Genomic DNA, 20,440 nt, shown 5'->3' on the forward strand with positions numbered 1-20,440 from the left:
AACCTGGGATTCTAGCTATATCTAAGTGTGGAGGTGAGGTGTCATCTTGGAAGTATCCTACAGATCCAATCCATTCTCCCCACTTCCAATGCACACTCTCTTCCTTGCCTCATCAAAGAATGACGTTTACACGAATGCAAATACGTAGGGGGAGTTATTGCACATGGAAGTGTGTTGCCCTCCTATTGGTGGAGGGCCTTGTATCATGCAGTAGTGCAATTCACATTAAATCACGTGAAATTAGGTGAGAGTTGCCTCAAGGCTAGTGGCATGCAAATGTTGTGGTAGATGTGTGTAGAAGTTAGTTATATCTGTGTGAGAGGTGAGTATAAGAAATACATTTTCAAGTAAGGAAAATGTTAACCTCTGCTATCCTCAGATTTCTAATTCAGTACATAAAAATGTGTGATAAGGATAAAAGTTACACCTCACATTGATTCACAAGGGCCTGAGAATGGGGTACAGCTCCCAGTATAAGGGATAAATTATGAAAAAAGCTTTAGAAGAAACAATGACAAATGTACAATAATTATATTTAGAGTATGTAAAGTTTCTTTTATGTTATACACAAACAAAAGGCTTGTTTATCTAACCAAGTATCCCACTAGAAAAATGTTAACTTTACCTCTGATAATCAGTTTATAACTTCAAAACATAACTGGAAAGAATTACACTTTAGGGTAAAAAATGTTTTTAGTAGCACAGGCAATCAGAATGATACTTACATATTCGAAAACCTCGATAGATGCATATTAAGTAAGAATAAAAATATACATCAGGGTTAGTCAATTTTATTTAAGTATTTTCAAAATAATTCTACACAGATGCTATTGAAAAGAACAGCAAACTTAAAGCACATACCTTTCAAAATCTTCATTATTTATACTTTTTCAACAATATGCATTTGTAGCATCAGTTACCATACTTTATTAAAACAATCTCTTTCTGAAATTACAACCCAAACTTGTATTTTCTATTAACAGCTGTAACCACGATGATTCAACTCACAGCACTTTTTAGATTTCATGATACCCCCAGGTTGTACTGGGCAAATAAGCAAATTTAGCACTTGCTATCATTAAAAAGTATTAAACTAGTATAAGCAGTGCTATACTGAATTAGTAGTAACTGTGTACACAGAAAGTTTGTACGAGGGACAAACTAAGTAATTTCACAGTTATTATTAACTAGTATATTTTTATTTAAGATTAAAGCAGATAACCTAATTTAGTTATTCACTAATAATAAACATCATTTTGATTTGTTCACAATTTATGTTTGTATAAAGTCAAAACTAAAGAACACTTATTATTATTACATATGTTATGATGAACATACAACAGTAGTGTCATTCCTTGTATACTGTATACAAAACCTAAGCCAGAACAAATATGGTTATCAGACTCATAACAAACTAGTTCATAGAATGTGTGTGTGTACAAGATCAAAGCCCAGTAAACTAATTTAACTAGTACTAAACACCATTTTAAATTGTTCACAGAAAATATTTGTACAGGAATCAGCATCAATTAAGCTAACTTAACCATTACTTTTATTAATTAGTAATAAACACTATTTTACATTGTTCACAGAAAATATTTGTACAGGCTCAATATCAAGTAAACTAATTCAATAGTTTTTATTATTATTAGATAGTAACAAACACTATTTTACATAGAATATGTTTGTGCAGGATTATTAAAACAGGAAGAAATACCATTTTGCACTGTTTATTGTATATGTTAAAAAAAGAATCTACATTTAGAAATTGTTTTGCATGTGTTCAGTTGTAACATACTATTTACTTGCACCAAGATATATTTTACTAGAACAAAAACTGTTCATTGTAATATACATGGCAAAAGAAAAAAACAGTTGATATTTACATTTTTGTATGTAAGTTTTTACTTGTTTATATGCCTTTTTTCATAAAATAAACAAGAAACATGTAAATTGGGATACTTTCTTCTTCTCTCAAAACAGAAAGTTTATGATTAGTTAATGCAAAAACAACTAAAAACAGTAGTCTGTAAGTTATCTCTGTTTTACAACAGAAATGACATCATTAAAATAATAATTTGGCTAGGTCATTTTAGATTTTAATCATGTTTTTGAGCAAATATTAAAAAATAATTTAAGTTTTTTACATACTAACACGCTTGAAATTCACACACATTATTGCAATAACATCCCATTTTACTCAAAGTACGTCAGCATTCAGTAGCAAAATGAAATCAACAGTTGCAGAAAAGAGGTCTGAATAGTAATTCAGACTATTAAGCAGAAATAGAAACGGACAATTTGAACTGTATCTGTTCAACCAATTGATCCACTCGTTCCGACTTTCCATTAAACTTCTCCATCTCTGGACCCAACATCTGAACCAAGGCTGGGACCTGAAGAAGGAAAATTTGATTCTTCCAATCACTTAATCAGCTAATAAAACATACATTTTTTAGAAGTTTAAAGGCCCAAAGTTTTCTGATGTATGAATAAGTTGTTAGATTTGTGAATTTGGCACACGTGGTTATAAATGATGCATTAAGTGTTGACTGCAGAAGGAAGTATAATTTCCTAACATATTTAATACTATCTTGAAATATACAACTAAAATCAAACTACAGTGGCCTAAGAAAAGGAAACAAAACAAAAACGTTTACTGCCTGAAAGATTAATGAGAAAGTTCAAATGGAGATGCATTGGCACCAACTTTTTAAATAAAAAAAATTAAATTCTTAAAGGCTTTATAGTTTCACTTGAATAGACATTTTATGCAAGTGAATTATGTTAGTACAGTTCTGTTCTTCACTGCATGAATTTTTACGAGCATTTACTAATCTTAACATTCAGTAATTAAAAACAAAACCCAAGGACTACTTACATCATTATAACTTATATACAGGAATCTCAGAAGGGCTGTCAAACACTGGAAGGCTAAAAATTCAAAATAGAACAGATCACTTAACAATCTACAGATCTGTGTGTATACGTATATATACAGGTGTAATGAAAATACAGACAGCTTACATTAGGAGTGTTAAATAAATTAATTAAACTTACTTCTGTAAAATGAAAATATTGTAAACCTAAAAGTGAAGAAATAATTATGTGACAAGGCAGCATTAGCTTAATGTTTCAAAGAGCTAATGTGAATGTGTTTATAAATATCATCTCCTTTATGTGTTAGCTGACAAATTCTGCAGGCTCATGAAAAAATCATTTCTCAGATTTGACACGTGAAATTCACACTGAACTGCAATTTGATATTTAACTGAGAAGGGTAACTGACTAGTGTAAATGTACAGTAGTTTGATATGTAACTGAGGAGCATAACGTGAAATTCACACTGAACTGCAATTTGATATTTAACTGAGAAGGGTAACTGACTAGTGTAAATGTACAGTAGTTTGATATGTAACTGAGGAGCATAACCAGCTAGTTATGTATTTCAAATATACTATATACAGATAATTAACCTTCAAAAAGTCCAAATTAAAATACACAGTTTACTACATTAAGCAGTACTAACATCTGAAAATAATGTTGTATTGATACATAAAACATTATTAATAAAAGTAAGTATTCTGTAAGTTATCCTTATTATTAGAGAAAATGTGAATGTGAACATCATAAGATTTATAAATTTCTTTATTTTTCAACATTTTAAATACGTAATCATTCAAATCTGGAAGTGCTGAAAATTTCATTGATAGGAAAAAGAAAGTATTTCTCTTTCAGTTTCACATAAAGACACAATATAAGTAGCTTGTAGTTTTACCTTCTTCTTCTCTTACTTCTCCATGAAGAAACTGCAATACTGCAGTAGCTAATTCTGTTGCTGTGTCATCAAACAGTTGCTAAGAAAATATTCATATTAACTTTATACATCACATCCTTTGCATATGTAAATGTTTATGTTTCTAATAATGCTTTATTCAGGTTATTCTGAACACTATTCAAAATTACTTGGAAATATCTTAAGAAATTTTACATAAATAAGGGGTTTTCAACCTTTTTTTTTTTACTTCACTGTAAACACTGTTTGGTACTTGTGCCCTTCTATTAGTATACACAAATCATGCCATAACATGAATTAAGGGGCCCACATGAGGGCAGTCTTCTTTGCCCCCTCTTCCCAAGCCTTTTGTGAAATGATGTTCCTGGACTAGTCTCTACATAATGCTTTAAAATAATACAGTATAATGTAATAAACTGATTTATGTACTACTCTCTTAACAGGTTAAACACACAAGAAAATTTCTGTAGGTTTCAAACGTATATAATTTAACATTAAAGTATTATCAGGAATAAAAATAACGTCAATAGAAATTCTAGAAAAATATTCCAGGTCTGTGGCTTGTAAACAACTATTGTAAACTTCTTGCTATAATTCTTTGTTTAACATATAAATAACATGTTAAAAATAGTGCTAGTTATCTAGTCTATCTTGTACATTCCTATTTAATAGCTGACAACTGCTACTTAGCCTATATGCTAAACAGCTGTTGGTTCCTACTAAATAGCTGACAACAGCTACTTAGCCTATAGGTTAAACAGCTGTTGGTTCCTACTAAATAGCTGACAACTGCTACTTAGCCTATAGGTTAAACAGCTGTTGGTTCCTACTAAATAGCTGACAACAGCTACTTAGCCTATAGGTTAAACAGCTGTTGGTTCCTACTAAATAGTTGACAACTGCTACTTAGCCTATAGGTTAAACAGCTGTTGGTTCCTACTAAATAGCCAGTGACAACTACCTAGCCTATACGCATAACAAATGTTGGTTCCTGTTTAATAACCAGTTACAGCTACCTAGCCTATATGCTTAACAAATGTTGGTTCCTGTTTAATAACCAGTTACAGCTACCTAGCCTATATGCTTAACAAATGTTAGTTCCTGCTTAATAACCAGTGACAGCTACCTAGTCTATAGGCTAAACAGCTGTCACCAGCTACCTAGCCATTATATAATAAAAACACATATTAAACAAATCTTTCAATAAAAGAATATATTTTATACACATGTTGTATGATGTCAAAATATTCAGAGGTCAACATGGTCACTTGCACCATGAAAAACAGTATAGTAACAATATTATGAACCTAATAATAATATATACAATTTAACAAAGTTAACTACTTCTTAATTTCTTTTTTTAATCATTATTAACATATTACATAAACTTCAGTCAAAATAAATGGCAAAAACTTGTAGTCCTGTAGTCCAAGATGTAAGGAAAAATAAACTGAAGATACTGGGGGAGGGTAAGGATTAAAAAAAAAAAGGACATTAAAGTAAATTAAGACTAACATTTTTACCTAAAAGTTATTTTTGAGGGGAAAACTGAAACAATCTGATACTGACTTACTATTATTAAATAAAGTACACTGTATAATACAGTTTGACACAAGCTATTTCTCCAAGCTAGTTTGATATAAATATAGATGAAAGATTATTCACCAAAGCACATTCTAAAAAATGTTGTAAACATTAAATATCATTCACTGCTCAAAGCATATACTTTTTAAAGATCTCATTTCATGACTCTTAAGTACTTATTATTTTAAAAGCAAAACTGATTTACCTCTTTCAATGCTAAGTTGTATATCAAAGCTGCTCCTTTTTCTCTTATTGAAGGTGTGTCACTTAAGATAGCATGAACAGCTGCACGAATTGTCACTCTACAGTTGCTACACACTTGACCACGTTCTTCCCACTCAGAAATATACATCAACCAATCAAAACTGCTGTTGTTGTAGCAGAGATTACAAAGCTGTAATAAAAAAAAATGTTTATGTGCTTAGAAATGCCCTAAGATACTCAATCTTAGAAATGCCCTAAGATACTCAATTATATATTTCTTATAATAAAATGTTCCATTTATTAAAATCATGGAATACTTTTTTTTTAATCAACTGATGTAGCTTATGGGCATGTCAATTAATAACTGTCTCTCTATTTCCCAAATGGTATAACAGGATCAGTAGTGTCAGTTAACTATTTTTAAGATAACAAATAACCTGCTATAAAACCAGTGATCACATATTGCACAAATAAATGCTTCATTATAAAAGTGGTATAACTAGTTATTTTTCAAAACTGTTACAGAATGTAATGAAAACACCTCAAAATTTCTTTTAACTGACTAACTCAATACAGACCAAACTGAGGTTTGTTAGTACATAATATTTTATTTAACTAGCCATTTCACATTGATCAAGCCAGAGCTTAGAATTCTAAGTTTGTACACAAATAATTTTTGTTTAGTTTGTTACTGATCCATCACTGACTACATCTGACCTAATAAGTAACAGTCAATTTATATACATATAAATTATTCCCATTTAACTCTTTAAAGAATAGGAAGTACACATGAAATTGGACTCTTCTGCAAAAGCTGAAACATATAGAAAATATCTGTGGTTGTAGTAAACAACATATTTTACATTACAATACACAACTCCTGCATATAAATGAGAAACACGACAGGGTTAGGATTTATGGCTCTATGTGAAAAACTGTTCAAATGGCACAATTCTACAAGCAATGTCTCTACAAGCCCCATTAATCAAGAGATTAGTGTAATATAGTGTTTGTTGGTTTCCAGTTCTCATGTGGAAACCCCTAACAAACTGATACTTTTTTAAAAGGGAAAGCAAGTAGTTAATTAATGCTTATCAGAACTTGCATGCCTAGACAAATACTAGCACATGGTCAACACAATATACAGGTGAAGAAGCATGTATTATGCTTGGGTAAGTAATGGTGCATGGTTAACACAACATACAAGTGAAGAAGGTATGGCTTGTTATGCATTTCGCGCAAAGCTATATGAGGGCTATCTGTGCTAGCCGTCCCTAATTTTGCAGTTTAAGACTAGAAGGAAGGCAGCTAGTCATCACCATCCACAGCCAACTCTTGGGCTACTCTTTTACCAACGAATAGTGGGATTGACCACCACATTATAATGCCCCCACAGCCAAAAGGGCAAGCATGTTTGGTGGAACAGGGATTCAAACCCACATCCTGCAGATTGTGAGTCAAGCACCTTAACTACCTGGCCATGCCAGGCCCAAGTGAAGAAGAATGGATGCTTTAAAACAGATTATGGTAGGAAGACCTTGTTGGAAAAATTATATTAATTCATTGGACCAATACATGATGGTCCATCATGATATTTACCTGTTCATTTCACAGACTAGCCAAGTATTTTAAGCTTGGAATGTTTACCTAAAAACCAGTCTGTAATTACTCTTTACCCAGTCAACAATACAAGGCTACATCTATCAAACAGGAATCAATTAATCACCAAATTACCAAAAAAAACATATTTCACCCAAAAAAAATCAAAAATGCTAAGTTTATAAATAAATCATATGTCCATGATAGTTTGAAAATGTTTAAAAGCACTGTCTGTCAATTTAAAACATTTCGATATTATTTCAATTTTGCAAAATATGAAATATGTGGACTGTCATTTCTTTACATATTTTTAACTAAGCCTTATTCAAACTCTCAATTTAAATTTCTCATTTTGCTAGAATTAAACAGTTCTATGTTCAGCTCCAAACTTTAATAATGTTATTTATTTAAAATGATCTTGTACTTAAAAAATAATGTCAAACTGGCCTGAGATAAAGCCATAATAATAAACATTAAAATGGTTTATGAAATCAGACATCACTCTGGCACTGAAGATTATTTGAAACTGATACTAATATTCAGTTTGAATTAAAAACATACTTTAAAATTATGTTTTGATCAAAGTATAACTTAATTAATAAAAAAATTAATAGTAGTGTATAAATGCTCTTCAGTTTTATAACTAGGAAGGGTTAACATAACCAAAACGTAATTTTGTAAGTTGACTTAACAGTTTACTTTGATGATCATCTTTGTCTAAAATTGAGTTCTAAAAGTTGAATTAATGGGTTACTTCAGTGATCATTTTTGTCTAAGATATAGTTTTAAGAGTTGACTTATCAGTTTAGTTTGATGACTATCTTTGTCTAGGATAGTTTTGGGAGTTGACTTCACAGTTTACTTTAGTGATCATCTTTGTCTGGGATGAAGTTTTGAGTTTCCTTTGATTTATTGATTAATCTACTCATGAAATACATTCACAAATTATTACACATGTAAGATTTGGGTGTTTTCACCTTTAAGTTGTGGTGTCTCTCAACAATTTCTTTACACACAAAAGATTTGTGTCTGAGGTATCTCAAATTGAAATGTAAATCCTGATGTGATAAAAAAAATTATAGTTTTAGGCTAAATTACACTTTATATGTCTTGCAGTCTACACATACCAGCTTGGATATCTCCTCTTGCTCTTCTGCACCCAGTTTCTCTATTTTGTTGATGTACCTCATGACATGATGATCTTTTCGATCTTGATGTAGTAGCAAGATTAGGTCTTCCTTAAATACAGCTGCCTGCAGCATTTGCAATGTAAAAATCCTCACACTTTGTGATAGACCCTCATCATTTAATAGATGCCCTGAGTGACACAAAGGAAAATCAAAGGAACAGTAATATTGTATTTTTCAGTACAAAAGATCAAAGTGTTTGGAAATCTGAAGAGTTAAGAAATTTATATATACAAATAACTCTCACCTAGAAGGTCAAGGTGAGTTGAACCTAAAGCCCAAGCTCCACTCTGGGTTTTCAGATATTCCTCAAAATCTAAAAGTAACGATTTTTCTTCCTCACCCAAAAAAGGCTTTGCAATTTCTGCGAGGTTTATCAAAGCATTAACTCCCTATGGAAAAAATAGGTTACTGCATGGCTATCATGACAATTATATTTTTGTACACTCAGTGCTTTGACCTTATATTGTACTTTATATACATACATCATAACAGTTTTAGAATAAAACATATTTTGCAAACTACTGTGGTGCCTATTAAATGTATGACAGAATTAAAGTCTAAATTTTAAAATATTTATCTATTTCAATAGCTATGCTAATCTTACCTGTCCTTTAAGAAAAATAACATTCAAAGTGATTATTTCTCTATGCAAACTTCTAAGATTTACTTAGTAAATATACATATAAATATATTCTTTACTTGAATATTTCAATTTAAAACTCGACATTCCTTCACATCAAAATAGTTTAAACATTGAAGAAAACATGTCAATATCTAAATGGAAAATGTAGAAATAGAACAATTACTCAGCATGCCTCAAAACTAAAGTAGGTGTAATTAACAATTTTTATAGTGTATGGTTATTACTTTCCAAACTTCCAGGAGTTGAGTGGGGAGGTAATGGCTTTATCTGATGCAAATAAATATGTATGTGTGTGTGTGTGTGTGTGTGTATACAAGTGTAGTTGCATTGGTGCAACAATCAATCACAAAACTAAGATAATAGCTGTACAACCAAAGATACATCTTCCTTTCATCCATGATATGAACGTTTGTTAATTTACCCAATTCGGGCAAAAACTGTATGGTTATCTTTGTTTTAGAGATTCTTGACTGTCTACCATTTGGTCAGGAGAGAACACGTGGCTAATAAACACACATAACGATAAAAATATTCATGAAGGCCTGAACTGTCAAGAATATGCTTTGATAAATCAAAATGGATCAAGATTAATACTGTATTAAGTAACAAAATAAAGTAAAATTCTCTTTAATGTTTGTTGAAAGTTTCCACAATTTCCTCAATGATGTGGATGTTCTGATTTATCTGTATACAATGGACAGATTTGGAATAATTTGATCAGATCAGATATTCCTTTGATTCCCATGAATCTTTATGATCTCATATTGATGAAAAGAAACAAGTCTCTCTAACTAGAATCTGGTGCATCAAGAGTTATAATATAGAATCTCTCTGCACATTTGTACAATTCTCAACATTCTACGTGCTCGTACTGACATTTGACTTACAGGACTACAAGCATATTTCTTCTCACATGACAATACACATTTTTATGCAAATATATATCTTATTTAAAGAAACAATCTTTAGTTGCTCCAGATCTATCCAAAATGCCACCTTCCTAATAAAAGGAAACTTTGCACATATTAAATAGATTGGAAATAATTAGTATGTAATGTAATATAGTATGAACATTACCAAATTCCTTTAAATCAAAAATTAATTGAAAGATATGCCCCTTGCTCGTGGGCACCCATATTGTGTTACATTTCTCTCAAAGCTGCTCGAGTTTTTATAAGTTTTGTCTAGAGAACTGGGATATCAGTAGGTTATGTTTACAGTTTTGTTGTTTGTTATTATGATAAGAACCACAATGAAAAAGTTTAGATGATTGATGACCAAATTTATAAAACATTTTCTACATGTTAAACACACACACACACAATGTACCTATGTATATACAGTACTGGAAATATTTACTGAAACACACAGGTGATACACATACAGAAGCTACAAGCAATGAGTGAGTAATTGTATCTAAATTGTTAACTTATCATTAGTACAGTGCATTGTTACAGCAAAAATAAGAAAGGAAAGAAAATAAAGTGTAAAATACACCAGTATTTTGTAATTACTATAAACATCTTGTTTTTATGCTACCATAAGATCATCAATGTATGATTGTGAAATATTGCTCCAAGTGTCCTACATTACTCTCCACAATTCAGCCAAGTTTTGTTAACACTTCATCTCCTCACTATTCACATATCATATAGCATTAATAATATTCATATTGGCATTTTGAGAAAGCTAAATCATGATTGTAAGTGTCCCATTTGGAATCTTTTGCACCATATTTTCTGCATGTTTGGGATCACTGTTTTAATGGAAAATGAGTCCTGCTTGTACCTGTCAGCAGTCAAAGTGCCTTCAATTTTATGTAAATATCTAATACCACTGGTTTGGATGCAGCTCATACTTATATTGGTCCCTCAACATCCTTCACCATAGGTTTTGCACATTTACCATGATATCATCCTCCTTTCTCCCAACAAACAAACTATTGTTAATTATTGGCAAACAAATGAAATTTGAATTCATCTGTAAAGAGCACCCTCCTCCAGCTTTGCTCAATCTACTGTTTGAGATCTGATGCACATTTCAGTCTTTTGGTTTAGTTATTTCTCCTAAGCAGTTTGTTTCTGAGCAGCTCATGGTCACTTGGTGCTAATGTGTATCTTAATGTTCTGGACTTAACATTCATACAAGTATTTACAGCTAGGTCATTGGCAAGATCTCAAATAGATTTTCATGCTTCGTGTAAAAAGCATAAACTAAGTTCCCTAACATTGCTTCTGAAGAACTTGGTTTCTCTACACTTACCACTTCTATTGATAACAGTACTAGTTTCATGTACCCCCAACAGAGCTTTCTTACAGTTCCTACTGAAACATTAAATTTTGCTTCACCTTTGATGGAGTAGCCTTCACCAGCCAAAACTACATCAACATTTCTGTTCAACACTTCAGTTCAGAATATATGACTGCCTGTACCTTTATAGGCATTATGATTCTGTGGTACTGTCAGATTGATTGGATGAAAGAAATTACAAGGTAAACTATTGACACAAGACTGTACTGTGGTGCAGTTAATATAAGGTAAACAGTCTCATAATATTTAGATTTGATGCCCATTTTATTCTCTGGTTCCATAATTACTTCCAATACTGTGTATATAAGAATTTCTTCATACCTGCAGACATCCTAAAATATTCTGATATTCAATATTATATTGCCTTATTGTTTAACATTAAGTTGTTTCAAAGTACAATAAAAAAATCGACCCTATATTACAAAAAAAAAAAATACTAGTATAGTCCATTGAATTTGAATTCCATAATACAATACTACATAGTTTATATGGGCCTGCATTTGACATAGCCAACTAACTGGAGTCAACATGCTATGACCAAAGGAGCCTAGAGGCTTTCAAAGAGAAATTGTTATTGGATGTACAACTGGTAGTAAGAGCATACGAGACATCAAAGCCCACATTCTCATACTCAAGGCCACCAGGACTAGTGTATTGATGGTTTGTAAGACTACTCTGCATAACAATGTACGATGTCTACCCACCCACTCAAAACGAATAACTCCTTGATTCATGTGAATTTTCTAATACAATGTGACAACAAACCACAAATCTAGTATTAAATTCATCACTCAGTTCATTAGCCTCTTATTGCAGCCACGTATGCCAAGTCACAGTGCTGTATCACAAGTGAGACGAAAAATAAATAGAACATTTCGTGTGACCAATTGTGCTAATCATTGTCTGTTTTGGATGGGCATGTCTGGGTCTGACAGCAACCTGAAGGAGGTTTTGGATATGACTGTTTCATCCTAAACAGTGACGAGGGTAGTATCATGATCTGGGCCCATTTTAGTTTTTTTAATCTCAATCTACTTGTAACAGTTAAGGGAGTCATAAATGCCTTTTTGTGCTTGTGATACTTTGGATGATGTTGCTCTATCTGTATTTTTAGCATTCGATGGGAAAGGAACATTACACGTCAGTCATATTGTGCACTGTGCCTAAAAGTTGTCTGAAACAAAAACCACCTAGAATCTGCCTTGGCCAGCCAAGATCCCCAACCTGAACCCAGCTAATCAACCATAGGACCTTTTAGTGCACCATCCGAGGGACATAAAGGAAAGAACCCAAAATCTCACAACACTTACTACTTTATTTTATACCAATGACTGGTGGAAAGTGTTAGCAACAGAGGCCAGGATATGATTAAGGCCAAAAGTGAGCCCCTTTCCTATCAAAACAGGACCAGTGGACCATGCCTTTTCTCCAAGTGTCTTGTTCCATTACTTTTAGTAACCAATGTACACTTGTTTGTTAATCTTACTTATACGAAAACAAAAAATATCATTTTAAACGAGCAACTTACATCAATGTCACTATATACAACAGGAGGTTCTCTAGCCCTTTCACCTCTGCTATCTGATGTATTTTCTGGCCTATCTGATTCAAAATCTGCCTCTAACCTGCTTTCTGAGGATCTTGAAGACTGTTGTTCTATTTGTGGAGAATTTTCAATGTTTTCTACACTATCAAGTGTCTCTGATTGCACCTGTTGCACTTGTTCAGTTTCTTCATCAGCTACTTCAGAATACTGTATTTGTTGCTGATCACAGGTCAAAATATTTTCTTTTTTATCTGCTTCAGAGACTGATGACTGATCTGTTTGAATAGTAGCTCCCTGAACATCTGCAAGAGAGCTACTACTATCTCCATTAGCTACACTAACATCTTCTTTTGCTTTGTCTTGGGGTTGCAGCTGCCTTGTATCCCTTCTATTTGCTGAATCATTTGGCCTAGGTGGAAATGGGTTTTGTTGCGATCTGTGACTGGTAGGAGGTGGGATAGCACCAAAACTTAATCCTTTCGACCCTTCAGCTCGCAGATTAAGCTTATCCATTTCAACTTTTAGCATTTCTCCAATTGGACTAACATAAAAACAAAATCTACAAATCACAATATGTTGCTGTAAACTAAAAAGAAAATGAGAGCATTTCAGAAATTAAGTTCAAAGTTAATTAACTTAATATAAATTGAATTCCTTATCACAGAAGTACTGAAATATCATAAATTATGTTGGAGAAACTATCTTTACACATAGATAAGGACCAAATATTGAATCAATTTTTACTCTTCTAACCAACAGCCAATGTTAACTTATAAAGAAATGTTTCTTGTATACTGAATACTTGTTAATGATTGTTACTTAACTATCAAAAGCTTTTATAACTTCATATACAAAACGTGTTGGTACTTCCCAACATCATAACGGTGTTATCTATTTTGAAAGCTAGTCAGCTACCCCAACAACAGAATACCTAAGCTCAGTAGTGGACGTGAGGCAGTTCTGAGAGTAAAAATTAAACCAATTGCCATTCTGATGATGGTTTTTAAACACAAAGCATTTCAGTAGTGATCTGATAGAACCAAGGGCATCATTTGTTGAAAAACCAAGACATTCTGCATTTACATTTCACACACTGAATTGCTAATCTCTGCATGTTACGACTTACTGTGCTCTCTTTTTGAAGCAATTTTTATTATGCTCAGAGGGAATTTAAAACATAAAATATATACAGCTATTACTTCAGTTCATGACATTGTTTCTATAAAAGCACTACAGAAAAAATTTCAATAAATATAAGATAACCACTTTTATATAATGAACTCTGCTCATAAAGAAGAATTATGACTACTGCATCAGAAATTTATGATACAGAGAGTCTGGTGTACACATGCTAAATAAATGACTCGAGAACAAAAGAACACAAACAAGGATAATGCTTCTACAAGGAATTGGGTAGAAATCACATATTTATCTTACAAGCAAAACTGTGTTGCTTCCCATGTTATCAGACTTCTCCATTTTCATAGGATTTCCCCAGTGATTTAATTTAATTTCCGAACAGCTCAGCTGGATTAGGCACTTTTCATTTAGTTACTGGTGTCAAAAATTTGACCAGAGTACACACAAAATAAAGCAAACCAATGAATTATAAAACTGATCAAACCTTTACAAATATTTCAAATTTATATGATATTGGTTTATTATAAATATTAGTAGAAATGTTTAATTCTGATAAACCAAAACAGCAACATGAGTTCAACTACACTTTATATCTAATAATATAAAGCACACACCAGTGCATATAAATAAATATATATATATATATTTATATTATTATTAAGCAAGTTGGCCCCCAAAGTTAATCCTTTTATTTTAGTTGGTTTTCCTCAACCACAGAACTTACATTACCATATTTAAACCTTAGAAATACTTATAAAATCAAATAATAAACAACGAAGACAGGGCACTAGTTTCATGTGGTAATTTTCATTTTAAACCTGAACTACTTTGACTTAGAATGTGCTCAAAAAGAAAGATAGGCAGAAGTATAAAAAAAAACATGTTTCACATGTTTTTAAACTTTACCTTGCAATTACTAAAACCATTTCAAAAATTTCAAAACATTCAAAAAATGAAAACTGAGGAAGAAAACACACGTGTTTCATGTCTTAACCTCGACTTTTAAACCTGACCTTGTCATTACATATTCCAAATTCTTGGTTCAGCTCAAAATTTTATAGATGCTCAAGAAAAAAAACAACTTATGAAAACAAAAACATCTGTGTCACAGAGCTTTGACTTTCTAATCTGATATTGAGATTTAGTACTATGCTCATGATCTATCTTAAAACCAAGAAGACATTAAAAAAAGGAATATAAAAATAAAAAGTAAATTTTTTTCTATATGTTGACATTAGTGTCCCTAACACAAATCATGACTTACAGGTCATTACCTATATGTTGACCTTGAACTGTTCAGTTACCCAAACATACAGATACCCAAAAAGTCTGTATATATATATATGACACTCTTATTTAAACATTTTGAGGCACACACATTGTGTTAATTTATTCTTTGTTCTCAACAGCATAAATTAAAATTAGTAAACAGAACTGAAAGAGAAATATAAAGCTGACAACGAACAACTTAACATATCATGTGTTTGTAAGTTCCACCCCCCACCCCACATTTTCTTTGATGAACAACTGCCAAAAGTTAAGAAGTACAGAATAAACAAGACATTCAGTCCACCCTCATCTTCAAGAATGTACAGGGTTCAATAGTCAGCAACAGTAGCATGGCACACGCAGAGTCTGCATAGCATGCTGCTAATTTTAGTCTCCAGGAGGGAAAGGGCTAAAATTAGAAAGAGCCAGGAAGTTATCTTGTTCCTGGCATTCCTAATTTTTTTCTAGAGTGAAAAATACCAAGCCTAAGCTAAGAAATACCTAGTGTTGAGTTACCTTAAACTTGAAAACAAGCATAGGTAAGCCAAATATCATTATGCCAGTTATGTAACTTTGTCTTTAAATTACAGAGAGAAATAACAGAAACATGATCATGAAATAGCTTTTTTTTTCCAAAAAATTATTTTGGTATTTCAAATATTTCTCCACACATATTAAGTGTGTACTGGTAATCATCTGTATATATCATTAAAACTATAATACATGAGAACTAAATAAAGAGAAGTGTAAATTATAAAAAAATATTGTTTAATAAAACACATACCAATGCAGTTAGAGTCTGACTCAGGGTAACTACTTTTAGATATTCCTGTACTTCATGACTCAAACCATGTATGTTGGTTCACACCTTTGTGGATGCTTACAAAAGCTTTCTTTCAAAATGTCTGTCTTCCTTACAAGTTAAAAGTGTAAATGTAACTAGCAGCATTAATAACAGAAGAAATTTATACTTACACACAGCATTATACAAACGTTTATATTTATGGAATAAAACAAACACCACCAAACCGACAAATTTAAACATCTCATGCAACTGCTTTCTCATTTAACAAAAGTCATAAAATAATAATAATCTTAAATTTTTTACAAAAAAGATATACAATGTTGGTAAATCTACAGAGACTACAAACCACTCAATTCATATCTAAGTAAAAACAAAAGAAAAGTTAAGAAACAAGTACTCAATTTGTCAATTGAAAAACTAAGACCATGCTACAAAATTAAACTTAAATTTTATATACAAGATATAAAACAATATTTGTTATTTTTCTATCTGAAAAACTTTAATAAACTTGCGTGTTCAAAACTTCTTGAGGTAGATCAAGTATCTCCTGTGGAATAGAACGACCAGTCAGAAAAACTGCTGTCTCTTGACTAAAATCATTACAATTGTGTTTTAAGAGGTCATAACATCCAGGTCTACAAAAATGAAACAAAAAAGAAAACAAGAATTATTTCATTTGTTAAGTCTTATGTGTAGTAATAAATCATTTAAATAACTAACTTGAGTTTTAATTTTCAAATAAAGTAACTTTTTCCCACATTAGATAGCATGAAATCTAAAGTTTAAAAATATAACCATGCAATGAATAATCCTAGAACTGTAAATCCACCATAATGACTTAGTATATGTAGCTGACATTTACTTGAAATATTGGACAAACAATACATGATTTTCATGTAGAAGTCTGACAAGAGTACAATGAAAATCTTACCTAAATGAAGACTTTTACCACAATTAAATACTAATTTGGAATAAAGTATTCTCAACACAACACTGTATAATAGTAGACAAAATACAATATAAGTCTTGCACTATTTGTGACCAACTCTTCTGAGATATTTTAACCAAAATTCCTACATGTAGTTAAAGTTCACAATGAAATGATTGTACTGTGGTATATCATGTTAGCTCTCTCCTATATGAATGCAAAAGTTTCCATTTATTCTAGGTATGTTCAGTTTTCACATAACAAGAAAGTCATTAGTTTACTTTCACTCTAGCTACCTATTGTTTTATTTTGTGCAACAGAAATAAAGCTTGTCTGCTCATGGCAAATACAACTGTAACACTGCACTTAATGTATGAAAGTAGACAGCAGTTTTCTTCAATGGTAGATTAAGTGATACCTTAAGGTTACAACATCCCTTATTTCCTAATGGAAATGACCAGTCACACGGGTGGAGCTAAATGCTCTGGGAAAGATTGATGTTGTAGTTTTAAGTATATAGCATGATGCTTTCTCAGATTGGAAAATAATACATACAGATTTTGGTGAAGACCAGCCGAGAAATATTGGAAGTGCCACTGGTGGACAAAATCTGCTTGTCAGAGCTGTTTCTACAGAAAGTGAAAGAACAGATACCAGATATTAAAAATGATAAAGCAAAATGATGCAAGCCTCTATAAGCCAAGAGGTATAATGTCCATAGAGAAACATGAGGTCATATAGAGTTAATTAATGAGCTACTAGAGAAACTTGTCCCTCTGCTGTCCTAGACCAGGGAACAACTATTCATCTAAAGGACATAGCACCTGAATATGTTTACTACACTGTACCTGCAATGTTGATGGCCTCTCAGCCACATGTTGGTCAAAAATCTGTAAGTGGGAGACTTTAGCCAAAACCACAGGTCACTGTGAGTGAGGCAAAGCAGATTTTGCCACTCATGTTCAAAAGAATATCTAGACCATTTTCTGAAGTGCTTCAGAGAGATAACTGCCTGGAATGACTGGTCCCCAGCATCTGACCCTAAACTTGATCAGTCCATCCCTGGACTCCACTGAACCTCTGAGCAAAGTAGAAAGACTGGGATCTAGTCATTGTTGGGTTACACCAAAGCTCAACCCAATGGAAAATCGACTAATCAATCTCAGTGTTGTTTCCACCCTCTATATACAAAATTACAAAGTGTAGTGAAGTGTTCTTGCCACTACAGCAACATCCTTCCCCTATTAACATAATAAGAGCTCTCAGTGGAACAATCACCATGTGTGAAGAGGGAAATTTCAAGAGATTAAACTCTCACGTACTGAAATGTTCACTCTCACTGGTTTTTAACTTTATACTACATGGTATGATGACACTGAAAATTGACTGCCATTTGGAAAGGTATATATTAGCCCTTTCCAACTCAAAAGTCTGTTGCATATGCTGAAACTATAATAAATCAAACATCAATAGTATTAGAAAATAAAAAAATATGGATCAACTTTGGGTTCCAAGACCATCAAGAAAGAGACCTGCAACATGATGTACACCAGCTGTGGTAAAGAAAGTGCAGCATCATGTAACATATGAGAATCTATAAACACAAAGGTCAGTAGCAAGAACTGTCCACATGCCTTAGGCAACAGTACACAACATAATCAAGAACGATATCTGCCTGGAAACTAGACCAACAGAGAATGGGTTCACCAAGATGAGTTTTCCACCCATACCTCAAGCAGCTGGAGAATAAAATAGGTATTCCTGGTATTCCATATGGAACTATACTGGCCAAGTAACCAGATGCAGCACCTAAGATTTTCTAAAGATTACTCCAATAGTTTTAGGATATATTGTACTGTGTCTGGTTAAGAAACCCCTTGAAACTTACAACAAGAATTGAGTTCAAACTGATCTTACAATTGTTAGACATTTTTATTTTGCAGAAAGTCTATAATCATAAAAGGGATTTTTTTATACAGAGAACATAAAATATCAAAGAAACCTTCATCAGGAGGTACAGTTCCAAAATATGTGGTAAATGCAAAAATAAAAACTTAGTTCTGAGCAAGAATGCATGAGATCTAATAATGGAAGCTTATGTGTATATGAAACACTCTGAGACAAATATTAGTAAGGAAATCAGTTTCTGAAGATGTTTTTCAAACTGTACTAGAAAAATTACAATATTGTTTTACCAGACATTAAATCATTCCCTAAAGTTTGAGTCTTTAAAGAAACTGAGAACCTCATTTTCCTTGTATATTATAGCAATATTTCGGCCACCTCACACTGGCTCTTTTCCAGGCAAACACCTAACAGCATTAAACCACAACATAAAAATAATGTTCAAGTGAATAATTCCTTGTTTATTCTAACAATGTTTCAGCGATCCCACACTAGCTCATTGCCAGCCAGGTACCTAACAATTAGCATCAAACTATACCATCAAAACACAATGTTCAAGCAAACAATGATTTAATGCTATGTTAGCTTGAAATTATTCATTTTATATATACATATATAATAAAATATTGATCTAATACAAATAAGAGAAATGTCTCATAACAAGTATTTTGCAAACTACGTCATGAGTTTACCCGAATAAACAATCTGTTTTTCGGCTTTGAATTTTAAGTCTAAAACCTCAAACTTCCTTATACACTATGCTCAAACAAACAACTCCAGCAAAATGTCAACACACTATGGCTACTGATAAATGCATAATTAATATAAGCTTAGAGCAAGAACAGAACATTTCATCACGGTTAAAAGCATTTTTAGACACTAAGTACTCTTTTTACTGAAGGAAATATTAATGCACGAAAAACAGAAATTGTTGGATCAATCCTACCTATAAGAAGACTCTCCTAAGGCAAATATAAACTCCAAGAAGATGCTGTATGGAATCTCAGTTTTTCCTAAGTTCAGGATCTGGTCAGGCTCTCCAAGGATCGTTTCTCCCTTTGTTATATTATAGAAAGTTATTCTATTGACATATGTGGTGTACACTAATGGTGAGAAATGAATTGTAACATCTTAATGTCTAACTAATGCTAGAGTTTTATCCATGCCAAAAATTGAAATAAGCGTCTCCTGTGCATGTTATCTAACAAATACAATAATAAACTTGATAACAGAAGTATAAACTTTTATGTCATCAATAAAACATACATTTTTTCAAAACAGCTGACAAAGGAATTCAACTTTTTATGATTTTCCAGTAGACAATTCTAAGTATTTTAATTTACACTGATAAAGAAGGCTTCTTAATATAAATAGTTATCATAGGCTAAAAATAACAGATTAATGGCTAAGATCTGCAGATAGAGCCTTAAACTTGACAGGGAGACTAAAGGTGCAATTATACTCGAAATGGTGTATTTACGTGTTTTACACTCGCAAAAAAAGACACCTATCATTCTATAG

At 32.2% G+C, this 20,440-nt stretch overlaps 1 protein-coding gene across 1 annotated transcript in view; it reads right to left on the reverse strand.

The window, feature by feature from the left end:
* Positions 1-775: 775 nt before the first annotated feature.
* LOC106478826 overlaps positions 776-20,440 on the reverse strand; it is a 25,688-nt gene continuing 6,023 nt past the window's right edge. Inside the window, exons 4-12 of the mRNA XM_013939396.2 lie at positions 19,866-19,975; positions 16,599-16,721; positions 12,855-13,413; positions 8,618-8,762; positions 8,311-8,501; positions 5,586-5,774; positions 3,779-3,857; positions 2,882-2,934; positions 776-2,396 (exon numbers count right to left, since the gene is read on the reverse strand). Coding sequence (XP_013794850.1) covers positions 2,277-2,396; positions 2,882-2,934; positions 3,779-3,857; positions 5,586-5,774; positions 8,311-8,501; positions 8,618-8,762; positions 12,855-13,413; positions 16,599-16,721; positions 19,866-19,975 — 1,569 coding nt within the window. The 3' untranslated portion in view covers positions 776-2,276. The remainder of the gene's footprint in view (positions 2,397-2,881; positions 2,935-3,778; positions 3,858-5,585; positions 5,775-8,310; positions 8,502-8,617; positions 8,763-12,854; positions 13,414-16,598; positions 16,722-19,865; positions 19,976-20,440) is intronic.

This window comes from Limulus polyphemus, unplaced genomic scaffold (genome assembly GCF_000517525.1).
Source record: "Limulus polyphemus unplaced genomic scaffold, Limulus_polyphemus-2.1.2 Scaffold253, whole genome shotgun sequence".
Taxonomy (NCBI): Eukaryota; Metazoa; Arthropoda; class Merostomata; order Xiphosura; family Limulidae; genus Limulus; species Limulus polyphemus.